We start from the raw sequence: 25384 nt of genomic DNA, 5'->3' as shown, positions 1-25384 counted from the left end.
TGTATTGGTGTAAATAAGATACGCCTCATCCTCTATTTATTATTCATGCGGTCTAAAAAATTGAATCCTTCCACTGTAATTTTCATAAATGTATTGGTGTAAATAAGATACGCCTCGTCCTCTATTTATTACTCGGGAAAAACCTGAAACGTTTTGCCAGTTCTCCATCACTTAATGACATATTTGAGAGTATTAATGTCTATTAGCCATAAGAAAAGAAGGGAGAAAAGGATTAATTAGATTTTGCATCTAAATCATGTATAAATAGTTGACACTCATCCATCCACTTCACTCACAAACAATTCTTGACATCTCACTCAAAAAAAAAAAAAATGTCAGTATCCATGGCAACAAAGGATTCAAGCTGGTGGGTCTTAACCCTTCCCGCTTTCGTGGGCTCCAAAATCCTAGTGGATGAATACTTGATCATCGCCGCCCTCTCCATCTTGGTCTCCCTCGCCCTCCTCTCGTACATCCTCTCCCCCGGCGGCGCGGCCTGGAGAAACAACCGCACCCGCCTGGGCCCCGTCTCCATCCCGGGCCCACGCGGCCTCCCTTTCCTCGGCTCCCTCCTCTCCCTCTCCCAAGGCTCCCTCGCCCACCGCACCTTGCACTCCCTCGCCTCCTCCCACCCCTCCCGCCGCCTCCTCATGGCCTTCTCCCTCGGCCGCACCCCCGCCGTCGTCTCCTCCGACCCTCAAATCGCCAAAGAAATCCTCACCTCCGTAAACTTCTCCGACCGCCCGGTCAAGCAGTCCGCCCGCTCCCTCATGTTCTCCCGCGCCATCGGCTTCGCTCCCAACGGCACCTACTGGCGCCTCCTCCGCCGCATCGCCGCCTCGCACCTCTTCGCCCCGCGCCGCATCGCCGCCCACGAGCCCGGCCGCTGCGGTGACGCGGCTGCCATGCTTTCTGGCATCTCTCTTGACCAGTCCCGAAACGGCGCCGTTTCGGTCAGGAAGCATCTCCAGAAGGCCGCCTTGAGCAACATCACCGGCAGCGTGTTCGGCAAGAGGTACGAGGGCGCCGAGGCCGCGGAGCTGGAGGAGATGGTGAGGGAGGGGTTCGAGCTGCTCAGCGCCTTCAACTGGTCCGATTACGTGCCGTGGATGACTTGGTTCTACGATCCTCACCGCATTTCCGCCCGCTGCGAATCCCTCGTGCCACGTGTCAGGAAGTTCGTCTCTGAGATCATCCAAGACCACAAACGAGAACGAAACGTGTCCTTTTCCGGTGATTTCGTTGACGTGTTGCTGTCTTTGGATGGCGATGAGAAGCTCCATCAGGATGACATGATCGCCGTCTTATGGGTAAGTACATACTACTAATTCAGATATTGATTTTATTCACTAATTAAATGTTTGTTTTATATACATATAGGAAATGATATTCAGAGGAACGGACACTACGGCTTTGCTGACTGAGTGGATACTGGCGGAGCTGATCCTGCACCCGGAAATCCAGACGAAGCTCCGTCGCGAAATCGACCATCTCGCGGCGGCAAAGGGAGGAGACCTGACGGATGCTGACGTGGCGGGCCTCCCGTATCTTCAGGGTGTTGTGAAGGAGACTCTCCGGGTCCACCCGCCTGGCCCGCTTCTGTCCTGGGCCCGCCTCTCCACGTCGGATGTCCAGCTCAGCAACGGGATGGTGGTCCCCGCTGGCACCACAGCTATGGTCAACATGTGGGCCATCGCCAACGATCCCACCGTGTGGGAGAATCCCCACGAGTTCCGCCCCGAGCGCTTCGTGCCCTCCATGGGCGGGGCTGATGTGGACGTGCGTGGCGGGGATCTCAGGCTGGCTCCGTTCGGGGCCGGGAGGAGGGTTTGCCCCGGTAAGAATCTCGGGATGGCGACCGTCGCCATGTGGGTGGCCAAGCTCGTGCACAGGTTCCAGTGGGCCGAGGATGCTTCCTCCCCGATCGATTTGAGCGAGACTCTCAAGCTGGCGTGCGAGATGAAGTTCCCCTTGTCCGCGGTCCTGCTCGAGAGGGACGTTCCCTATTAAAATATAAATAAATTCTAGTTATGTTTGGTTTTATTTGTTTGATTAAAATGGGTTTTAAGGGTAAAACTTGTTTCAAAATTGTTGATTCCTAATTTTTACGTTGTTTCTCTAGCTGGAGTCAACAATTTAAATGTTTGTATTGACTATATATATATATATATATATATATATAGTTGATTATTAATGAAAGTATATTTTATTTATGGAGTAAGAGTATTTCTTTATCAATGTACTGTCCTACTTCTTGGTTAGTTTTTTGGGTGACAAATTCATACTACAAAACATAACATTTTCTTTATATGTAAGTTATTCTTTTTAAGTACAAGAGTTTAGGTGGGGGTATTTAGTGGTTAAATAAAGACATAATAAAAAATGAATGATAAAATTTTTTTAATAGAAAATAGTATAGTTGATAAAGTAAGGAGAGATAGAGTTTTTTGCTAACAAAGGAAATGCATCAAGGTAGCTTGGACAATCCAAAGAGAAATCCGACTCACACTCACTTTACGTGAGACTGAGGAAGTAGTATATTTGATGACGTAATATTAATAGCAAGTAAATTCAAATTGTTGACTCCCAATGTTGATATTGTTTTCTTGTGGTGTCAATAATAATTTATGTGTGTTTGCTTAGGATGGAGGCGCCACTCAATAGACTTTCTAAACAAATCCCTTACCTATTTATTTTAGCATTTTAATTGCATTTGATTGTATTTATACCTCACTATTTCTTTGTCATGGTATATAGATTTATCTCTCTTTTATTTCTTATTTCTCTAAATACACCACAGTTTCTTAGTTGCACCCAATAGTCCATAACTTTAATTTGGTGACATTGTACTGAATCAATAGGAACCAAAAAAATCTCTCGAGTTGGATAAAGTTTTTGGTACCAAAAAATGGTTATATTTTGTTTGTTACTGAAATGCACAGGAAATTGAGTCATGCCAAGGGAATGGGAAATAGAGAGAAAGGTTTGGCTGAGAGTGGGACAGCTTTTCCCACTGCTTCTTGGAGATTTGACTTCTCATATATGTTACTGCTGCAATGTTGACTGACACCTTCCCAATCCCACATGATATTGCAGCAATCCTTGCATGACTCCAATCTACTCATCCTCATCTAATTAGACTCAATCTAGAAAACGAAACTCGTGGAATCGACTTTTACTCGAAATATTGAGTTCAATAGAACTTTAAGAGCTCGTATAGTTATATGGCCTTAATCGAGTAATCGATAAGCATATTTGTCTCAATAAATGACTCGTGTTATTTTTATGAGCCAGGAAAGCCAGTATTGAAGCTTGTGTTTCAATGAAAAAAATGAAAGCAAGTTCCATTAGCAGTTTTAGAAATTGAATCTAAATGAAATCTAAGTATCTAACAATGTTAATTTGTTATTTAATGGAAGTTAACATATGTGGCCTTCAATAAATGTTAGTACTCCTTCTTACGTGTCATGCAGAACTAAAAGAAAATGCACAAATATTTTAAGATATCAGAGCATCCGCATCACGTCTCGATGCGGGCTCTACCTTGTCTCGAAGAGACGAGACCGCATCGAGATGGCGATGCGGCCTCCATCTCGTCTCGACGAGACGGGACATCTCGTCGCGTGTCGCGCGCGGAAGAGGCAGGCCTCGAGACAGCTCGCCACGCGCCTTGGCAACGTAGCGTGCTCCGGTTCGTGCGTGACGCCCACTCGCCGGCCCGCGAGTGGGCGTCGCTTATATCCGTTTAAAATATATTTTTTTTTGTTTTTTTTTAAAAATCAGTAAAATTCGAAAATAAAATAAATTAAAATATTGTAATTTTTAATTTTTGTATTTTTCAATATTGTAATAAAAATCGAAAATTAAAAAATTAAAATTAAAAATACTCCATAGGATTTCAATTATGTATTTTTCGTATTTTCGGATGTTGTAATTTTTGTGGTTTTTAATGATTTAATGAATTATTAGTATTAATTAATTATTTCAATGAAATATTAATTGAATTTGTTGAAAATAAAAATAAAAAATGAAATTGAATGAATAGTTAAGAGATGAGATGGTTAAGAGAGGGAAGGATGCATGTGCTATCTCTTAGTTAAGAGATGAGGTGAAAGGTACAATGAAGTCCATAAATAGTGAAGAGATGAGACGGTTAAGAGACGGATAAGAGACATGGATGCGGATGACCTCATAGGCACAAAAATACACACGATCATAACGATCATAACAGACGGATGAAAGGTTATTACAATTAAAATGGAATCTACCAATATGATTACCTAATGGCTAAATATAAATCTATTTGTGATCAAAGCACCCAAACTGAAATTTATAATACCAAATGGGCTTACGTTCAAGTTCAACAGATATTAAAATTTAAAAAGCCCGGATAAACCCACTTATATCTCACTCTACTCGGCAAAAAAATAAATTTAGAAGCATAAGTACTTTGTTTACAAATTAAATGGGCTTTTATTGAAATTTACATTTGGGATTTAATTCACTGTCCAAAATCTTATTATATGGGCCTTTGCCATCTCTTCTCACAGCCCATGAATTGTAATTTTGATGTTTACTAGTAGAAATGATGATCGGATCATAAACTCTGTGTTCTCGTAATCTTATATTTTATAGTAGAATCATTTCATTTTCTGTATTCATTTTGAAAAAATAAATAAATAGTTAAAATAGAGAAAAGTATAAAGTAAGAGAGAAAATAATATAGAGAAGACTCTTGTCTACGCTATTATTTTCTTTTACTTTATGCTTTATCCACTTTAACTATTATACTCTCTTCGTTCCACAAAAAATGTCATACTTGTGGGATGACACGAGATTTTAGGAGGTTTTGTTTTGTGTGTTAAATGGAGAGAGAAAATATAATTTTTATATTCATGTAAGAGGAGAGAGAAAATATAATTTTTATACTCATGTGAGAGAGAATTTTTTTCAAAAATGGAAAATGTGACATCTTTTGTGGGACAAATTGAAAAGGAAAGTGACATCTATTTTGGGATGGAGAGAGTATAGTTTTTTAAGATGAGTGCAAAAAATGAAACGACTCTACTACTAGAGCAAGAGATGAACCAAAATCAAATGGTCATAATACGGTAATACTCCCTCCGTCCCAGTTTAAGAGTCACATTTTGCCATAAAAATCCGTCCCAGTTTATGAGTCACATTTAGAGTCTTTCATATTTAGACATAAAATTTTATCCCATTATTCATCAAAATTACACTCAAATGTCATTATTTACATAAAAATAAACAAATAAATAAATAAAAAACCAAAAAATCAAATTATCTCACTTTCCACCAACTCACTTCATTTATTACACACTCTACCATCTGATTTCATTTATTATACATTCCACTAATTTCTTAAAACCCGTGTCATAACTAATTGGCATTCCTAAACTGGGACGGTGGGAGTAATATAGTAAATGGCATTTAGTAGTATGTACTATACTTCATTTAGATGTGATATGTTGAACATACATGATATGCATGTGCATGTATGAATGAATGCATTATGCATGGGCATCTGTTGTTGCCAGCATGATGTGGTGGTCCTAGTCAGAGCTGAGTCAGAAGCGGTGGATGCCATTCCGCGCTATGGGTGGATGCTGATGATGATGGTGGATGATGTAAGCCATGCCCATATCCTTTATTATCTCCTAATCTTAATGCATCATGCCATCTCAATATTAGGTTATTTCCATGCCATTATTAGAGGTGGTGTAGTTTATTTCATGTCATTTTCATGGTATTTAGATAGTTCTTTATGAACAAATTCTGCTTAACTATTTATGTTCATCCCTACACCTAATTACTTTCCTATGTATTGAATTTATGTTAGATATTTTGGGTCATGATGAGCTTTGTAGGGATTCATTCATTAAATGCGATATTTTGAAATATTTTACTTCATTGGATAGGCTTGTTATATTCTTATTTAAGACTATGTTATAATATGATATACTACTATACTTTTCTACTCTGATAAGTAAATATAAAACGATATTAAAGTGGCAAACAAAGGTAAAAATTTACGAGCTATGGAATATTAGTATAAAGCATTTCAATACAGAAACAACAAAATCAACATATATACAAAGTATGATTTATGAAAAACACTATAGAGAAAAACAAGATGCACGAAAAAATTAAAGAGATAAAAGTTGTTTCGATATTATCTTCTCATCCCATCAAAAAGAATATAATAACCACAGATAACAATAAAACATGAGAGATAACATTTCATATCTAAACATCCACTTAAACCAATCCCCAATCCATGAAGAATATATAAAACGATATTAAAGTGACGAACAACTGTAAAAATTAATGAGCGACGTAATACCAATATAAAACATTTTAAAACAAAAACAACAAAATCAGTATATATACAAAGGATGATTTATTCAAAATTACTATAGAGAAAATCAAGATGCACGAAAAAAAATAAAATTAAAGAGATAAAAGCTGTTTCGATATTATCTTCTCATCCCACCAATAAAAAAAAATTGATAACCACAAATAACAAGAAAACATAAATAGATAACATTTCGTATCTAAACATCCATTTAAACCAATCCCCAATCCATAAAGTATATATAAACGATATTAAAGTGGTGAGCAAAGGTAAAACAGACAAACGACATAGTACTAGTAGTAATAAAACGTTTCAAACCAAAAACAACAAAATCAGCTTATAAAAAAAGATTGAATTAATCAAAACCACTGTAAGGAAAAACAAAATGCACGAAAAAAAAACAAAATTATAAAGATAAAAATTATTCAATATTATCTTCTTATTCCATCAATTAAAAAAATCTGATAATCACAAATAAAATAAAATAAAAACATAAGAGATTACATTTCATATCTAAACATTCACTTAAACCAATCTCCATTCCATAAATATGTTGACCTGAAAAAAAGAATACCAATCCCTGAAAATGTTGACCTGAAAAAATATTGAAAAAAAAAATCATTAAAAACGTTGTGATACTTGAGTCTTATTGATCGAGATGTAACATTGTGTGGTATACAATGAATATTATGATTCATTTTTTGACCATTTATATGAATATTCGTGGTAAAGTTAATTCAACATGTGTATGATTAAATGCATAATTTTTTTAGTAGAGGGATACAGTCATATATATATATATAGCTTCTATCGCTATAGTTAATTCAGTTATTCTGTATGAATAAAAGTCTTCTTTTTTCGTTTTATTTTATCATTCTATTTTATATTTATATAAATATTAAGTAGATTATATATTTTTTATTAATTAATTTCAACCATACTATTTTATTATAAAATTATTATAAAAAATTAATGTTTATTCTATAAACCTTTTCATATCAAGAAAATGCCATTTATTCTAATTATACCTCAAACCTCAAAGCACCGAGAAAGATCTGAAAAATTAAGATAAAATTTTGATGTTAAAAATTCAATTTACCCATCATTTAAACTAATCTCCACAAATCATTAAAGTAATAGACTATAATTAGCAATTATGAAAAATTGACATTTTTTTATGAGTGGGACATTGAGTTTTTTGTAACTGTGTTCTATTTTGCTTTTCTAAGTCACCCAATAAAAAAAACTACTTTTAGTGATTTTTGCATAAATTCGAATTAGGAATTTGTCATTTTGCACTTTTATATTTTCGTCCAGCTGTATGATTTTAATTGTTTTTAATGTTTTGTAGATCCATCTCCACTAATATTTAATATGGCTTAGATTCAAACGTGGAAAGATAGAATTAATAAAAACACTAAAGGCCCTTTAGAGATAAGGCATCTCCACTAGTATTTTATTTTATCTTTTATAATTTATAGTAATATTTTCCAATTGTATATATTATATAGGGTGTTAATTAATTAGTAATTATATACACATAATTCTGAAATATAAAAAGTAGGTGAGTATAGAAACAAGAAATCAAAGTTGGACTCCACTTATTGTGTTTGTCTCATTTGTAGTGAATAGCATTAATTTTTGAGAAATTAATATAAGTATTGTTGATATGTAGTCTATAATTGTCTTTACCTTTTTTTATATTTAATAATCTACTAACCGTAGTCATCAAATATTATAAACAAAATCGAAGACTAAGTAAGTTGTGAATTATTTCTCTTTGAACTTAAAGAAGAAATGAAATTTTAGATTCTTAACTATAATGATTGTGGTCAATTGGTCATAATTTATTAATTTATGAGATAGTATAAAAGAAAAATATAGTATCCAAAATATGAAGATAATATTTTATATGTATATATGTTGCGTCTTGAACTTCAATCGCTGCGTGTGTTTTCTAAACTTCTACAATCGTGTGAGATTCAAATTTTAGTTTCTCATTTTTGTTTTCATACTGCTAGTTATCTTCCAAATTCGTGATCAAAGAGTTAGATTTAACATAAATCAACTACTATGGAGAAAAAATAGTACTCTCTCCATCCGTCATTAGGAGTCACATTTCATGGTAGCACGAGTTTTAAGAAATATTAAAAAAAATGGTGAAAAGAGTTAGTGGAATAGAGATCCCACTTGTATATATTAGTTTTAAATAAAATGTGAGTGAAATGAGTTAGTGGAAGGTGAGACCCTATTACCATTTATGATAAAAGTGAATCAGGACTCCTATTCGCGGACGAACTAAAATGACAAGATGGGACTTCTATTCGTGGACGGAGGGAGTATTTATTATAGAGTATATGTAAAAATTATATTTCAATGTTGAAATTGAACACACTGAACTGAAAGATCATTGTATTCACAATGAAATTAACCAAACTTTAAACAAATGAAATTGAAAAATATCTGTTCCTCATGTGATTTGAATTCCAATGCTTCATTTATCCAATAAAGAAATACATCTACCGTTAATCTTTGTGATTGAAGAGGTGTTACAAAATGAAAGCGAACATTATAGTAATAGTACAAAATCAGTACATAATAGAAATAACAACAGAAAGCACAAAAACAATATCTATATACATAAGAAATGTTTTATGCAAAACTACTACTACTACTAAAAAATAAAGAACAAAGAACAAATATACATAAATAAAGTAATTAAATAGAAAACACATCTAGACGTTATCCGTCAATCTCACCCAACACAACAACTCCAAACCAAAAGGTAAATTCTAAATAATAATCATAAAACACATGATACATATCAACCACCAACTTTTACACGAGAGACTACAGAGATAAAACACACGAAACATAGTAAAATTATTACAATTATATTAATATTTTTCAAACCAAAAAAAAAATCCATACGAGACATGTTTTCAACTACACATAAATAATTTAGAAAGCAACATTACAACTATCGTAACTTTCTATATATATGATATTTCTATCTCGATTTCGTTAATTTGTGTGAATGGAAATGGAGAAGTTTCAATCAACTTTTATTATGATTTGTTCGTCATATTTTGAGTGAGTGATCCGTCTTCATCACACTCAATTAATAAGAATTGCAACTGCCAATTTGTTACATTCAATTATTGTATCAAATAGACAAAGTCGTGACAAAGGCCACCACGCAATATTTTTTTTAGCTTTCTCATGCTTGCCAAATTGCTCCTCTAAAAAAGTTTTTTCATGGTTCCCATTTTTTTCATTAACATAGCATGATTTAGATATATATAATTCAAATAGTCTCAAATATTTTATAACCGTCCTGATAAATATGCAACATTTGGTTTTCGGCACGAGATTTTATACAGTGTTGTTGTTTTGTGAGTTAATGAAGAGAGAGTAAAGTAAAAGAGGAGAAAAAATAGAGATAGTGTTATTTTCATTTTAGGAAATGCTTCATTTTTATTGGGATGACACAAAAAGAAAAAACGTTTCATTTCTAATGGGACACGGGAAGTACTAGTAATTAAAGTGACTAACTAGAGAAATCAAGGCCGTATTTTCCCAATTATAATGATTTTCCCATCAAGGCAAAGAAACAATCGTTTTTTTACTATAAATACATGTCATTATTTTAGTGATATGTAAAAGTATAATTATATTTATGACATAATGTTTTCAGCCAAATAAAACGTTGTTATTTTGGGTTGTATACATTTTAATCAAAACAGTTAAAATAGAATTTTCGGAGATATTAATGTATTAGACGACGGCCGTCACATAAAAAGAATTTATAATATCATTAGTAATAATGATTAAAACAATTGCATGAATAAGACATTTGATTTTGTCCAGATAGAAAATAAGCAAAAAATTGAGGACTGAAGGCCAGACCATTTCTTAAACTTCACATGACTTTAACTATTCCTAATATCATTAATGTTTCGAAATCTGGATTGTTTATTTACTAATCAATATTGATCAATATACAAGGATCTTTTGAGTAAAAATAATTTGTTACGTATTCTTTAAAAAACTAATAGTCTTATATAGAGGTAAATACAAAAGGTTTATTCAATATTTTCCGGAACGAGAATTATATACTCTATGTTACACACTAATTGCACTTTCTATTACTTGTATATAATTGAAAATTGCAACTCTAGGAGTGAAGATAATTACATGACGGAGCACCCGTTTGGGTTCTCATCACTGAACATGTTATCATTCGCATCCGCGCTCAAGTACGTAGGCGGCGGCAGAGGAGGCCCACCCCGCCCGGCCATGTAGTAGCCCATATTGCCACCACTTTCATGACGATGCATGTCATAATCCTCATGTCCATACATCACCATTGGCATGGCATAGTGCGTTTCTGGATTGTAACTATTATGATACTCCATCTTGCTCGTCTCCACCTTAGTTTCGGCCGCGGGCGCTGCCACTGGTTTCGATTCGCCTTCTTTTTTGTCGCCACCATCCTCTTTTTTCTTTTCACCACTTTCTTCCACGATTTTGCTTTCCTTGTCTTTCTTTTCTTCTTCTTTGCCCTTTGCTTTCCCCTTCTCTTCTGTCTTTTTCTCTGCGGCAGGGGCGCTGTCGTCTTTTTTTGGAGGAACGATCTCAATTCCTCTTTTCAGCTTCTCTTTTAGATATGTAACCAAATCATTTACGTCCATTGTTCCGATCACAATGATCAGATCCTTTTGTAGATCAGTTGTTACTGAGTCAACACCTATGATCATGAAATAATTCCCCATATTATATCATACAACATAAAATATAAACGAAGAGCAAAATATTATTATAATTATTATTATTTTAACTTTTAGTACTGAAAAAATGTAGGGGCATCGATCGTGATAAAAGTGACAGGGGTCAACATTTGGAATTCGAATTAAATTTTTGTCAAATTCGAACCAATTTAAAATTTTGAATTTTGTAATCTATAAATTTGAATCAATCCAAGTACGTAAAATTAGTTTTTCATAACTAAATCTAAGCCGAGAAAAAATCAGAAATATCCAAAAAAAATGAAATATAAAATAAAATATTTTAATTATTAGTAATTAAACATTTTTAATATAAAATTAATTACAAAATAATTAAATATATTAAATAAAATTTGAATTTTGTTTTCAAAAATTAATTGGATCCAAATCGAAAATCCGAACGGAAATCAACTTTTTGATTAGGTCCAATTCATTCATTCGGATTAATAATAGAGAGTAGTAGTAGAAATAAACAAATAAAAATGAAATAAGATAAGATTACCAAACTCACCTTCAAAATTCTTAATTATAATCCTCTTTATTTTATGCGCGCATCCGTCACAGTGCAACTTTGTTTTCATCATCACAGTGCTAACAACAGCCTGAAAATTATAGAACCACAACATAAATAAACATATAAAACTAAATATTAAAATATACTCCAACATTAACACACGCAAAATCACAAAAAATAACATATTTATACAATCTATCTTATTAATAAAGTCAAATACTATTAATTAGGAGTACCTTTTTGGGCTTGCCAATATCATCCTCTGCTTTCTTCACCTCACCAGCCTTGTTGTCGTCGGGCTTGGGCTGAGGGGAGATGAGCTCCACCTTCTTCATGGTCTTCAGCTCGACTTTCTCCCGGAGCCAGCTGGGGTCCACATTTCCCGTCACCGTCAATTTCTTGGTGTCAAAGTCGGCCTTCACCGTCTCCACACCTTCACAAAATGGACCACACCACACCGCAATTATTTCTCCGGTCCCTACTTTGGCTTATCATGTCTGCTACTAAACCCCAACACCAACTCTCGATTTTGTCCCATCATCTAAGTGTATTAATTGAAAATGTCTAATTTTTTGCTAAAGCTAGCTGAACTTAAAATAAATGGTCGGTTTGGTCTAATCATTTGAACGTGGTTAGCTATAGAACATGAGAACTTTTTTTATTGAAAACAAATGAAAGTGAATTATATTCATGAGACTGACTAAAATAGAGAATGAATAAGATTCTTTTTTGCGTCTCAAGCGATTGAATTTAAATTTTTCTTTTTTTCAAATGAATTTGAATTGATTGTAACCAACGGTAAATATGTCAGTTGCTTAACAAATCCGAAAAGTTCTACTTTAGTTGCTACCAAATCAAGAAAATCAACAATTTTACATACATCTTCTCGATAAGGTTTCTATGTATTTTAATAATCATAGTATTATCTTATTTGACATATAAATGAGGAATTTCATCATTAAAAAATTAAATAAAAAAATTGGTAGAAAAAAAAATTATTAACAGCACTCGTGTGGCCTATAGTTGGTAAAAAGCTAATTAATCACTAAAATCTACATTTCACCAACCACACGATAATTGCAATATTATTAAAAACTCTCACCTAATTTTTATTCCACTAAAAAAATCATCTAAAATAAAATAAAATGAATAATTATTAGTACCTGGTAAATGGCTGATGGATCGCCTCACTTTCTTGGCACAGCCTTGGCAATGTAATTCCATCTTCAACACCACCGTGGTGGGGCCCTCTTTTCCCTCTCCGCCGCCTCCCGCCGCCGCCTTCTCTCCTTCATTGTTTTTCTCAACCTGCTGAAAACAAACTCACAAACACACACTCAACACAATGATTACAAAACACACACACTCACCATGAAAGATTAATTAATTACCTCGCCCATTTGCAGCAAGAATTGGGATTTTTATTTGATTTTTTGAAGGAGTGAATATTTGTTTGAAGAAATAAAATGGAGGCAATATCTGAGATATATAGAGCTTGTTTTTGTTTTTGTGATGAGGTGATGTGGGCCCAGGGAATTTTTTTAAAATATGATTTTTTTTGTGTGTGTGGAAATTAAAGTGTATGTATTAAACTATTAATGTATATGTGGTATGGTATGTGGTATGTGAGGATGTGAGTGGGATGGGATGGCATGAGACATCAATCATGATGACGTGAGATTGGACTTGGATGACTAGAGCCATGACCTCTTGAATTTTCCATTTTAGATGAGTGGGAAAAGAAATTTAATGTTCTAATTATGAGATTATATATCTCATTAATTAGATTATGCCATGATGTGAATATTTTATTTGTGTGTATTGTCATTTAGAGAATGATATATCTAACACTCCATTTTCTATGAAATATAATTTCACATTCTCACGAGTTTTAATGCGTGATTACTAAAGTGAAAACAGAATAAGAAAATTGAAAATGAGATTATTCTTTAATGAATAAAGGGAGCATTCTGCATTTATGTAGTTATGAATTAATAAAATTGTGTGACTGCCTAAGTATGTACAAGAAAACACATATTCTTTCTGTTTCACAAAAATGTGCTTTCTTTCGTTTTTAGTTTGCGTCATAAGAGTTTGCATTTTCTAATTTTAGAAATTGTTTTTTCTCTAATGAGGTGGTATTCATTCTCCACTAACAATACGTTAATTACTTTTTGTTTCAGTTCTCTCTTATTTTATCAATTATGCATTTAAATTCGTGCCCAAACAAAAGTATACAGTGAGATGGAGAAACTATAATATCAATTGTTAAATAGTAGTATTGTGTACTGCATATATATGGAATATAAACCAAATGAATTCTCATCATGATAGACTAGTTTTTTTTTAGAATATGTTGTTATGTTTAGTTTGTAACATTGGTACTTTAATTGAGAAGTCCGACAACTCATTGTGGTAGTACGGAAAGGAGCTATTCGGGACCAATCGGGTCATTTCCAAGACAACTTGTTACAGTAACCTAGGGAAAAGAGTTAGTCGTAACCAATGAGGACGTTAACCTTTAAGGGAGATCAATTATAGCGAACTCTAATGCTATAAAACTTGTATAATATGGTATATTTGATCCCGAGGCTTTTGACCAGATCAGACATTATCACTTTACTGTTTGACCAATTTGTGTGATTCGCACACACAAATTTGGACTAAATATGATAGAACTAATAGTGTGCGTTTGCTAAAAACCCTTTATGCAAATCTATATAACCAATAAAACTCCAAAATACATGTCCTCCAAAAAAGAAATAAAAAGGCCACCAATTATGGACCTTAATGCAGGGATGATTGGATAGGCAAAGATAAAATAATTTAAATTTTTGATCTGGAAGGTCCTAGCTAGCCAATCAATTTCTTAGCTGTGTATATTTCGACTATTACAGAAAATAAAGAAAAAGAAAAGATAATTTACAAAGGAGATAGTGTTAACTAATTGAAGTAAGATTTTGAATAAAATTTTTAATAGATAAAATAACAATAAAAGTAATTACTCCATATATAATAATATGATCCAAAATTTTAAATTTAAATTAAAAATTGCTTAGTAAATTAATTCAATAATAAACTATATTATTGTTGTTGTAATTATAATAAGATTTTTAATGAATAATTAACTGTTATGATAATAATAATAATAAAAATAAAAATAAAATTTAATTAATATAATCTCAGAAAAAACATAATTTGATTATTCCAATAATACTATGTAATGTACTAAAAATAGCAAAATGGAAAAATGAAAAAGGAAATACTAATTAATGTGAACTACACCCCATAATACTAGTTTCATCCCTATATACATATGAAATAAATAAATAAATTATCATAATATTGATGTTTGAGTTGATCTCCCTTTTTATCACGTAAGATGCCTTTTCTATGGCTGGAAAACTAAAGGAGAAATTGCTTTTCCTCAACGCAAAAGAATGACACTGATTTATTTTGTTTTCTTGTAAAAAATTGAGCATCATCACTACAATATTTCAATAATTACATAATGCCAGCCAACAATATTACACATTTTATTTTGTAGTTTTTTCTAATATAAATAGTTAAAGACATTCAATGGCGTTTTCAAAGTACCACGCAATACTAAATACAAATTAATTAAATTAAGCTCGTAATATATTTAGTACTAGTATAAATGTGAACTGAAATATGCCAAAGTCAAAAATATCTTCAATTATGTCACTTCAATTAATTGCGATGCTTATCAAGTAATATAAAAGAAGACATAATGTTATCAAAATGAAGAAAAACAATGCTACGTTTTGCTATTATTAGAAGTATTTTCACATCTATAGCAAAGAATTTCAGTTAGGTGGTATATACATATTTTTGGGGGAGAATTCACTTAAGTTTGAATTAGGTTTTCTAGTCGTGTTGAATTTAAATACCTAAAATTGGATCTATCAATTGACTTCAAAAGGTTTTTATTTCCATAATCTTTCATCTTAATGTATTTTCTAGATTCATTTTACTCACACCCAATCACATGTAAAGCTTTGTCAAACTTTTCATGAGAAAATAAACAGTACTAAAAACAGCTTTATAGAATTGTAAATAATTACATAAGTTTAACTAATAGAAAAACTATTAGAAATGAGTCACTCACCCCTTTAAAGGCCTCATAAGGGGGAGAGTTATCCATCCTTATATAGAAGGCCTCATAAGGGGGAGAGTTATCCATCCTTATATAGAAGAGATAGGATCATCACCAAGCTGATGTGGGACAATATATTAGAATTTTAACACGCCCCCTCACGTGTGGGCCAGAATGACACATCGGACTTCTATCACGTGGGTAGGCAAGAGAAGAGATAAAGAGATAAACCATCATCGACTTGGGCCCTGCTCTGATACCATATTAGAAATGGGCCACTCACCCCTTAAAAAGTCTCATAAGGGGGAGGGTTATTCATCCTTATATCGAAGAGATAGGATCATCACCAAGCCGATGTGGGACAAGATATTAGAATTTTAACAAGAACACATAAAAACAAGCTTTATTTCTAAAATTACCGTACACATATTTCTCTAACTAAAAATGTATCGTATTGGATGAGACAAACCAAAAATAAATATAGGACATCTTCAATAAAATTGCCTGAGTGTGTTAAGCTAGCTCAAGTAATAAATTAAAGGATGAAATGACTTAATTGTTTCCCGAGAAAAAAAAAATGGGAATAGTAAGTAATCACATTTATGGCATGTTTGGTAGGGATAATAACTCATTTTTGCTCATAAAATTTCATCCCCATATGAATTATCACCCTGCATAAGTTTTTGGTGATAGGGGTGATAAGAAAATAATTAGCCAATTAGATGCTTATCATATTAAGTTATTAACCACACGTACTCTAAAGCTATATCTTTTGGCATTAGTTTTAAAAATAAAATAAAATAAAACAAATTCATGCATGTATATAGTACTAATACCTAATTAATTAGTTAAAAAGCTTCAAAATAACGGCGGCGCAGCCTCACAAGTCACGCACGCCCGACAACATGGCTGTTAACTTGTTATTGACAATTAAATAAATTTGGGCATTTAAAGCAGTAGTTCACAGCTTTGACAAAAGGTGTGACAATAAAGTTGAAAAATACAGGTTGTATAGTATGATATTTTGATTATTTTCATTAAACATACTAATAATAATCGAAATTTGATTTCTTTTTTTGGACATGAACTTGAGTGAGTCATAAACATACAACGCAAAAAGAACTTTTTTTGTGTAAAAAAGTGTGCGACACATGAATATATATTAACATAAAGTGATGGAGAATCTATTTGTAACTGAAAAATATACAAATAAAGTAACGGAGAATCAATTTGTATAAGTTGCAACTGAAAATTATACTCCCTCCAAAATTTGTCACACAGTTTTCTTTGTCGTCGTCCCTAAAAATTTATTACTTTTTACTTTTATTATTTTTGACAGCGGATCCTATATTCTACTAATTCATTTTCATTAATATTTTATTACTATAAAACTAATATATAAAAGTAAAACTCACATGCCACTAACTTTTTCAACCCACTTTCTATTACTACAGTTCTTAAAACTCGTGGTCAGGTCAAACTATGTCAAATTTTTAGGGACGGAGGTAGTATTCATAATTCAAGAAGATGTTCAAATTTGTCAGGTGTCTATATTCATAAACATATAAGCATATAACACTAATATCTTGCACGTTTTATAAATTCCTATTGCGAGCACCATCATCAATTAGTTTGGGGACACTTCTTGTGAGCACTATTTATGTCTAATCGAAGTTATTGAAATTTTTTCCTCTTTTTATTGTTGCGGTCCCATTATCAAATTTAAAAGATTAAGTAAAAATAAGAATTAAAAATTTTTGATACCAAATTAAGTATAGTAGTGAATCATTGGATGGGACAAGTTAATTCCAAAGTTTAATTATAAGGGGTCCATATATCTCAATCATAAATTCGTGGCTACCACAGCCCAATGAAGCTTCTATAATTCTCGAGATCCAATCAATTTAATTTATTTTGTAAGCATGTAGTTTGTTTAAAAGTTTTTGGGTTTATTTTATATAATGCTACTTGGTAAGTACTCGTGTGATGTACGGTTATGGGCCCTCTAACAAATAATGCACAATTATTGTGCATAACTTTTACATTCATTTTGATAATTCGGTGCTCATATAGTACTACTATATAAGTATACCAAGAAATTTCAACTAGTATAATTTTGGAATAGACAAGAGAGATATATGACTATAATTCTTTAAAAGTTGGGGCATGTCAAGGTATCAAACAATGGATTATTTGCCGATAAATTCCTAAATCCTAGCATTTTTTTCTATTTTTGCATATTAATTTTAAAATTCCCATGTGAATTATTCAATGTTTAATTTCCTTTCACTTTATTTCTGAAGTTTCAACTACTGCAAAGGATTCCGGTCAATATTCGCGAGAGCATGTACAATTGGGGAATCAACATGGTAAAATCGTCCTACAAATAAAATGTTACTCCATCCGTCCCGCATAATCTTACTCAGTATTCAATTTTAGTCCGTCCCACATAATTTTACCTATTTCACTTTTACCATTTTTGGTAGTGAACCTCATATTCCACTAACTCATTCCTACTCACATTTTATTATAAAACCAATATTTTAAAAGTAGGACCCACATCCCACCAACTTTTTCAACTCACTTTCTATTACATTTTTTTAAAATCCGTGTTAAATCAAACTGTGTAAAATTATGTGGGACGGAGGGAGTATTTGAGGAGAAAATGAGAGATTGTCTAAAACCAGTGTGACAAAAGTTTAGTAATTGATCGACCCAAAATTGAATTAAACTAGAAATTACAAAATAAATGTATATTGCTGAAGTTTGGGGCCCTTCAAATATGGGCCTTAATGAATTGTATTGAGGCCCATAATACAACCCAATCCAATGTGCTCGTGGATTCGTAGCCTATTTTGTTTTTCAATTAATCATAAATTAACATAATATTTCACCAAATTTGCAATTGGAATCTTCCTATTTTTAATGTCACAATCACATCAACCCCCTTTTTTTTTCCCCTACAAGTTGCAATGATGTTGGAAATAGTAGAAAACAGAATAAAATAACACATGTTCATTATTTTTTCCATCAAAATTATAAGGAAAGTGTAATACACACATTATTATACTAAGTACTAGTACTAGAGAACACAGCCGACCTTAGCTCAGTTGGTAGAGCGGAGGACTGTAGTGTGTGCTGATATCCTTAGGTCGCTGGTTCGAATCCGGCAGGTCGGACTTTTACACTCTTTTCTGCGTTTATTATTATTTTAATGGATTTTTCCTACTTTAATTTGGAAATTTGCACTTTTTATATCACGATTAATATTCACGTAATAGACAAACTCATATAACAATAAAATAATTCGATATTATCAAAGCAAGAGTCCTATTATCTACAAATCCACTCTTAAAGATCGAACTAGAGATCAAATTAGGGTCATCCATTTTCTTAAGCTTGTGGTTTGGATTAATTTACAATTAATTTAATATTTTATTCAATAAATTATTTTTATTTTTCTTTTATTTTTATTTTTTATTTTTTTAATTATTATTTTTTAAAAAAATTATTATTATTTTTTATTCTTTTTTCTTCAATAAAAGTTTTTCGGAGTAAATAATGAACTAAATGAAGTATGTACTGAAGTAATTTTGACATGTTATTGAAATACATTAATGATACAACAAATTTTAGTGTTAAACGTTAAGCGGTAGTAATGAACTATATTCAATAAATAATGAACCAAATGAACGTTAGTAATGAAGTAAATATGACATTTTATTGAAATACTATGTTAAACGTCAAGTAGTAGTAATGAACTTATTACTTCATTCCGTTAGTTTATTACTTCATTACGTTAGTTTATTACTTCATTCCATTAGTTTATTATTTCATAATGTGTTATGACATAATTATCTTTCAGTTGAAGTAAATTCGATATTTAATTAATGCGAAATATTACTTCATAACATACATTATATGACATTTTATTGAAATACAATGTTAACTGTGTTAAACGTCAAGCAGTAGTAATAAACTTATTACTTTATTTCATTAGTTTAATATTTCATAATGTGCTATGACATAATTTTTTTTAATTTTTTTTTATTCAATAAAAACTTGCTGGAGTATATAATGAGCTATATTCACTACATAATGAACTAAATGAACGTATGTTATGAAGTAATTTTTCGCATTCATTACCTACCGAATTTATTTCAACTAAAAGATAATTATGATACATTATGAAGTACTAAACTAATGGAATGGAGTAATAAACTAATAGAATGAAGTAATAAGTTCATTATTACTGCTCGACGTTTAACACATTTAATATTGTATTTCAATAAAATGTTATATTTACTTCATTACTAATGTTCATTTGGTTCTTTATTTATTGAATATAGTTCATTACTACCACTTAACGTTTAACACTAAAAGTTGTTGTATCATTAATATAGTTTAGTAACATGTTAAAATTACTTCATAGCATACTTCATTTAGTTCATTATTTAGTGAATATAGTTTATTATATATATAAAGCATCAAACGTGTGCCTAAGTCTAGACACTAAAGGAATGCAATTAATCTGACATTTAATTTTCATTTAGTTCATTATTTAGTGAATATAGTTCATTATATATATAAAGCACCAAACGTGTGCCTAAGTCTAGACACTAAAGGAATGCAATTAATCTGACATTTAATTTCATCTCTCTCGGGTAAACACATATAATATTCTATTCGAGTTCTTTGCTGCAAATTGTTGAATGTAACTTTATATTTATTCAATAATTCCCAATATTCATCAATTAAGCTTCATAAATGTAAATTACTATAACGAATTAAGATAAATTGCTCCTACTTAAAAAAAAAACCGTAAAATTTATTAAGAAATCTTGTAATTCAGATCAAGATTTCACCTAAATCAGAACCGCTCATATCATAGTGTGAAACAATTCACAAACAAAACTCGTGTAAAAAATTAAAATAATATTTCAGAGAAAACAATTCCGCTTGGTGGAGCCAACGCCATTGCAGCTGTTTACCTGCACACCTCTGGAAAACGAGTCGCCCTCTTCTCTTGCAACGACCTCGAAGAAATCCAGCTCGAAGAGCCTTCTCTTGCATGTGGCAGCGCGGTGTCTCTTCTTCGGCGCCGGATGGCAGCGGAGGACGGCGGGGATCATGTGCCGCGGAGATCTCAGCGTCTGGCAACCTTCTTCTCCTTCCCTCCTGCAAATTTCTTCGTGATTCAGATCATCTCTGCCGATTTTGGATGTGGAATTGTGTAATTTAATAATTGGTAGCCTAAATTCGAGATCCGCAGACATAATTGATTCGTTTATTAATAATCATCATACGTGAATAATGCATAGATGAGATTTGGTCTCTAGTTCGGTCTTTAAAAATGGTTCGACATTGATCACAACTCATCCAGAAATTTTGATAGTTCAATTTTATTTGCTCATAGAGTTCCTCCTATTTAGATCCTAATGAAATTTAGTACTGCAATTCCTGCTATTAAATTTAGTAACTGAAGATGGAATACCAAAGGAGTAGTTATTTGAGATAAATGTTTAATAATTAGAATAATAAAGGAGTGGTTTTTTGAGATGAATGTCTAATCATAAAAAATTTCGATTTTCATGAGTTGACAGTGATTAACAGGGGCGAATCTAGTGTATGTATAAAGGGGCAATTGCCCCACCTGAATTATCCATTTATACAAAGATATATAGATAACATCATTATAATATGCGTATTTTGTATTACCTTTGCCCCCTTAGTATTTTAATACAAAAATCTTTGTTGCCTCATTAGGAAAAAAATGAAAAGTAAGACATGTAATTAGGAGTAATATTTAATAAAACCTAGTTATTTTTTGAAAAAAAAACATAAGTTATTGAGTGTGAAAGACCTAAACATGAGTCTTAGTTCTAGAACTTGTAGAGAAAAAAGCAAAATTGTTGGGAAAATATACAAAGTTCTTTATCCGTTTTTGTACAATTTCCTGGGAGTGAAATTGGTCGACCTTTCAATCCCACCTAAATCTGTCATTACACTTAGACACTAGTTTGCAAAATCTCGTCAACTCATTCATATCGTCTTAAATTTCCAACTCCATACGTGATCCTCATGAATCAGCAATGGACGGCCTCTTGTACCTCCACATATGTCACTGCCCCTAGTCACTTGCTTACATATTCTCTTCCGCTCATTTATATCGTCTCAAATTTCCATTATTTCTCCTACCTCTCCCAAATGCCATGTCAGTGGTCTTCTCACATACATTACCAATCCCATTAATGAAAATAACCAAATGTCACACTATGAGGAAAATTTAAAAGTAGGGGTCTTATTGATCACACAAAATAGTTTTTTTAGTTTGAATAATGTAGTTAGTATTTATATGTAGAGATTTGGAAATACAATAACCGACCTTAGCTCAGTTGGTAGAGCGGAGGACTGTAGTATCAAACCTGAAATCCTTAGGTCGCTGGTTCGAATCCGGCAGGTTGGATTTATTTATTTATTTATTTATTTATGAAAATAGTAGTAGTAATTAATTTGTTTATAATTTTTTATTTTTAAAATACTGATTTGATGAGATCATAAGATCAAGTCTTCTCAGCTAGAATTCGCCAAACGAGGGAGTCAATCGGTTCACCGTGAACATGGTAAGTCTCGATTTTTCTCAATCGCCTCCGATCTCAATCTCACCGCACGATTTTCTCATTGTAATTCCTCCGATTCTGCAGGTTTGCATTGCGTGTTTATTGCCGTTGTTTCTCGTCCCAATCGTCAATTTATTGCCGGTCATCTTCGATTTGATCATGGTATGTTCAATTTCTGCGATCTAGATTCCGATCCTGTTTTCGTGTGACTAAATTGATCTGATTTGGCCGGGGATTTTTGTTGCAGGCGAAGGTTTACGGATTGTTTGGGTGGGAGTATCGGAAGCCGGCGAGACCTCCGGCGGCTTGCCCTATTAGACCCTCCGCCGCCAAAACTGCCGCCAACGGCTCAGTAAGTAGACTGCTTTGTTGATTATTGATTTCTGATGTCTTTTATTAGGGTTGGGGATGTAATTTTGGGGCTTTTGCTTACTCTTTTGACTTTTCCTTTCTCTTAATTGATGCACAAATTGAACATGAAACGTAGTTACAAAAATTTGTTTGATTGGCAGAACACTTAAATTAGAGTAGCTCGCTGGCATTTGCTGTGTAGCTACTTAGCAATAAGGTATGTGAATCTGCATTGTAAGTCATGATTCACTCAACATATTAGGGGGTTGATAAAAATGATATCAATTTCATGAATACCATGTGTACTGGTCATTATATTCGTGTGTATCCAGAATAGGGAGTATCGTTTTTTACGTATTGGTCCTTGTGGATTATGGTACGAATGAGTATTTGGATCATGCTGCGGAAATCGCAGTACGTATGACTTTGTCCTTGCTTCTGTATATGATTATAACATCTAAATGGGGCGTGTTAATTGCTCGAAATCTTAATTTAGATGATTGAGGATGTTTCATGTTTACCTTCCATAAGCAAGCTTAGTAGAACACCTACATTGTTAGTTCATCTCGAGGAGCTCGGAGTTTCTACCTGGCTATAGTTGTTCAAGAAGATTTCATAATTCTACTGTTAAGGGGTGTGTTAATTGCTGTCAAAATCTGAAATTTGGATGCTTGGGGTCGTTTCACAACTCGCGTTTAACTTCCTTAAGCAAGCTTAGTCGAACATTGACATTGTTAGTTCATCTTTAGGAGCTGAATTTCTACCGGGCTATAGTTGTTTAAGAAGTTTTCATGAGTCTACTATTCTTTAAATGGTGCCATTGCAAAACTGCATTATTGCTTTTAGAATGTGCATTTCATTTTTGTTTCGGTTAGCATTGAATTGTTGAATAAAGTAGGATGTCGGTGTAAAAGGTTTCAGGGAAGGAGGACCTTGCTGCTGCTACTGCCGATTCGTCTCCAAAACCAATTGGAGTTGATGATTGCAAGCAAGATTAAAGATCAGCTATATCTTTGTGTAGACCACAAGTGAGTTCTGTTTGGAGGCATAACTTAAACGTTGAAACATATGTCTATAGATATTTTCCTACTGCACTACATCATGAATTCTTTCGGCCTAATATAAAAGATACTTGCACTGTTTCCTTGCTGTGACTTGTAAATATCTTTGTGCAGTTTTATTGCCCTTCCGAATATTGATACTTCATTTCTTCCACTTACTTTTAGTAGCATTGTAGAGATTTTGAATCCATGCGGAGATCATGGATCATTGGCAATGGCCTCAGTTTCTGTTTGTGTGTCTGACGTCGCAAAAAGTGAAAACTATTATGTTGTGGTGGTGGTGGTGATGGTGCGTGTGTTGTTTAGTTAGTGGAAACCGCAGCCACTAATTTATGCATTGAATAAACCCACGGTACAGTAGCTCGTACCCGGTGCTTATCTGCATCTTCTTCTCTCTTATTTAAATGGGGGTTATGTATGGATGAGAGAAATTAGAATATTTTTCTTTTTTGATGGTTTTCCATTTACCCCTTGATGACTCGATCCTTGGCCCATTAGATGAAGGAGAAACGTCTTATCAACTAAGTTGCGGTTCATCATTCTTTAAAATATCCTTTTTTTTTTCAATTACGAGGTCCTTGATGTTTTTAAGTTATATGACTGGAACATGCACAAAATAAATGAATCAATGTCTAAGATTTATTGGAATGCTAAATATGTCATTTTTAGGGGTAATTATACTTTAAATACAAAGTATTTTATCAATATTTCAAATTGGAATAAAAAAATTTGAGTAAATTTAAGTTTACATTACAAAATGTTTTACTTATTATATTTTAAGTTAATACATTTCATTTAACACTTTTTAACGCCGTTGGTTTTGAATTTTTTTAAACCAAAAGTTAGAGATATTAACAAAAAAGTCATCATTCTTCACCACTGAAATACGAAAGAACTAAAAATTTCCATTGAAGAAATAAAGTGAAAAAAAAGTATCACTACGAAATTCTCCATCAAAAAATCAAATATACTTTGTTCTCAACAATATTTATAAAGATGTATTACTATTTTGAGTTGAAATACATTAAAAATTAATGGAAAGACATTATTTTTGATTAAAAAAATACTCCTTTAGTCTCATAATAAATGTGACATTTTCTTTTAGTTTGTCCCATAAAAAATATCACATTTTCTTTTAGAAAAAGTTCTTTCTCACACATTAATATAAATATATTATTTTTCCTCTCTCCTTAATACACAAACATCTTCTAAAATCTCATGCTATTAAAAATTTATCACTTATTTCCATTTTTGTCAGTGTTCAAAATTTGTCACATTTCACTTTTATCATTTTGGTCAGTGGACCTCGCATTCCACTAACGCATTATCACCTACATTTTATTATAAAACTTAATACTCCTTTTATCCCATAAAAGATGTCTCACTTTCTTTTTTAATTTGTCCCTATGTCACATTTTCATTTTTTTTAAAGTTCTCTCTCACATTAATTTAAATATTACTCTCCCGTCTCACTCAAGATATCTAACATTTTTAGTGACACGAGATTTTAGAAGAAGTTGTTAGGTGGAGTAAGTAGAGAGAAAAAATAATTGAATAT

At 32.7% G+C, this 25384-nt stretch overlaps 3 protein-coding genes and 2 non-coding genes across 6 annotated transcripts; 4 read left to right on the top strand and 1 right to left on the bottom strand.

Moving 5' to 3' along the window:
* The first annotated feature begins 310 nt into the window (after positions 1-310).
* On the top strand, positions 311-2159 carry LOC148930571 (cytochrome P450 78A7-like). Its single transcript, XM_089067730.1, has 2 exons — positions 311-1310; positions 1381-2159. Exons 1-2 carry the CDS (start codon positions 333-335, stop codon positions 2008-2010), a joined length of 1608 nt encoding a protein of 535 aa, XP_088923856.1. The 5' UTR covers positions 311-332; the 3' UTR covers positions 2011-2159.
* Positions 2160-10436: 8277 nt separating this feature from the next.
* LOC125216111 (heavy metal-associated isoprenylated plant protein 4-like) lies at positions 10437-13217 on the bottom strand. The gene is made up of 5 exons (XM_048117737.2): positions 13069-13217; positions 12841-12988; positions 11914-12110; positions 11675-11765; positions 10437-11126 (listed from the first exon to the last, which is right to left on the bottom strand). The coding sequence occupies exons 1-5, from the start codon at positions 13075-13077 to the stop codon at positions 10570-10572; spliced, it is 1002 nt and encodes a 333-aa protein (XP_047973694.1). The 5' UTR covers positions 13078-13217; the 3' UTR covers positions 10437-10569.
* A 5672-nt stretch (positions 13218-18889) lies between these two features.
* On the top strand, positions 18890-18973 carry TRNAY-GUA (transfer RNA tyrosine (anticodon GUA)). The gene is given in 2 exon segments: positions 18890-18926; positions 18938-18973. It is a non-coding gene; the product is annotated as a tRNA-Tyr (tRNA).
* A 3201-nt stretch (positions 18974-22174) lies between these two features.
* TRNAY-GUA (transfer RNA tyrosine (anticodon GUA)) lies at positions 22175-22260 on the top strand. The gene is given in 2 exon segments: positions 22175-22211; positions 22225-22260. It is a non-coding gene; the product is annotated as a tRNA-Tyr (tRNA).
* A 90-nt stretch (positions 22261-22350) lies between these two features.
* LOC125211901 (uncharacterized) lies at positions 22351-23980 on the top strand. 2 transcript variants are annotated; one of them, XM_048111861.2, is made up of 5 exons: positions 22351-22417; positions 22499-22576; positions 22662-22766; positions 22927-22982; positions 23680-23980. In XM_048111861.2, the coding sequence occupies exons 1-4, from the start codon at positions 22415-22417 to the stop codon at positions 22933-22935; spliced, it is 195 nt and encodes a 64-aa protein (XP_047967818.1). In that variant the 5' UTR covers positions 22351-22414; the 3' UTR covers positions 22936-22982; positions 23680-23980. The 2 variants fall into 2 exon arrangements, with proteins under 2 accessions (XP_047967818.1, XP_047967817.1); XM_048111860.2 differs by lacking the exon at positions 22927-22982.
* The last annotated feature ends 1404 nt before the right edge of the window (positions 23981-25384 follow it).

This window comes from Salvia hispanica, chromosome 3 (assembly GCF_029641045.1).
Source record: "Salvia hispanica isolate PSC_SH4W2 chromosome 3, Shi_PSC_v1, whole genome shotgun sequence".
Classification (NCBI taxonomy): Eukaryota; Viridiplantae; Streptophyta; class Magnoliopsida; order Lamiales; family Lamiaceae; genus Salvia; species Salvia hispanica.
Note: the sequence above shows the minus strand (reverse complement) of the source record. Positions and strands in the feature narration are given on the sequence as shown.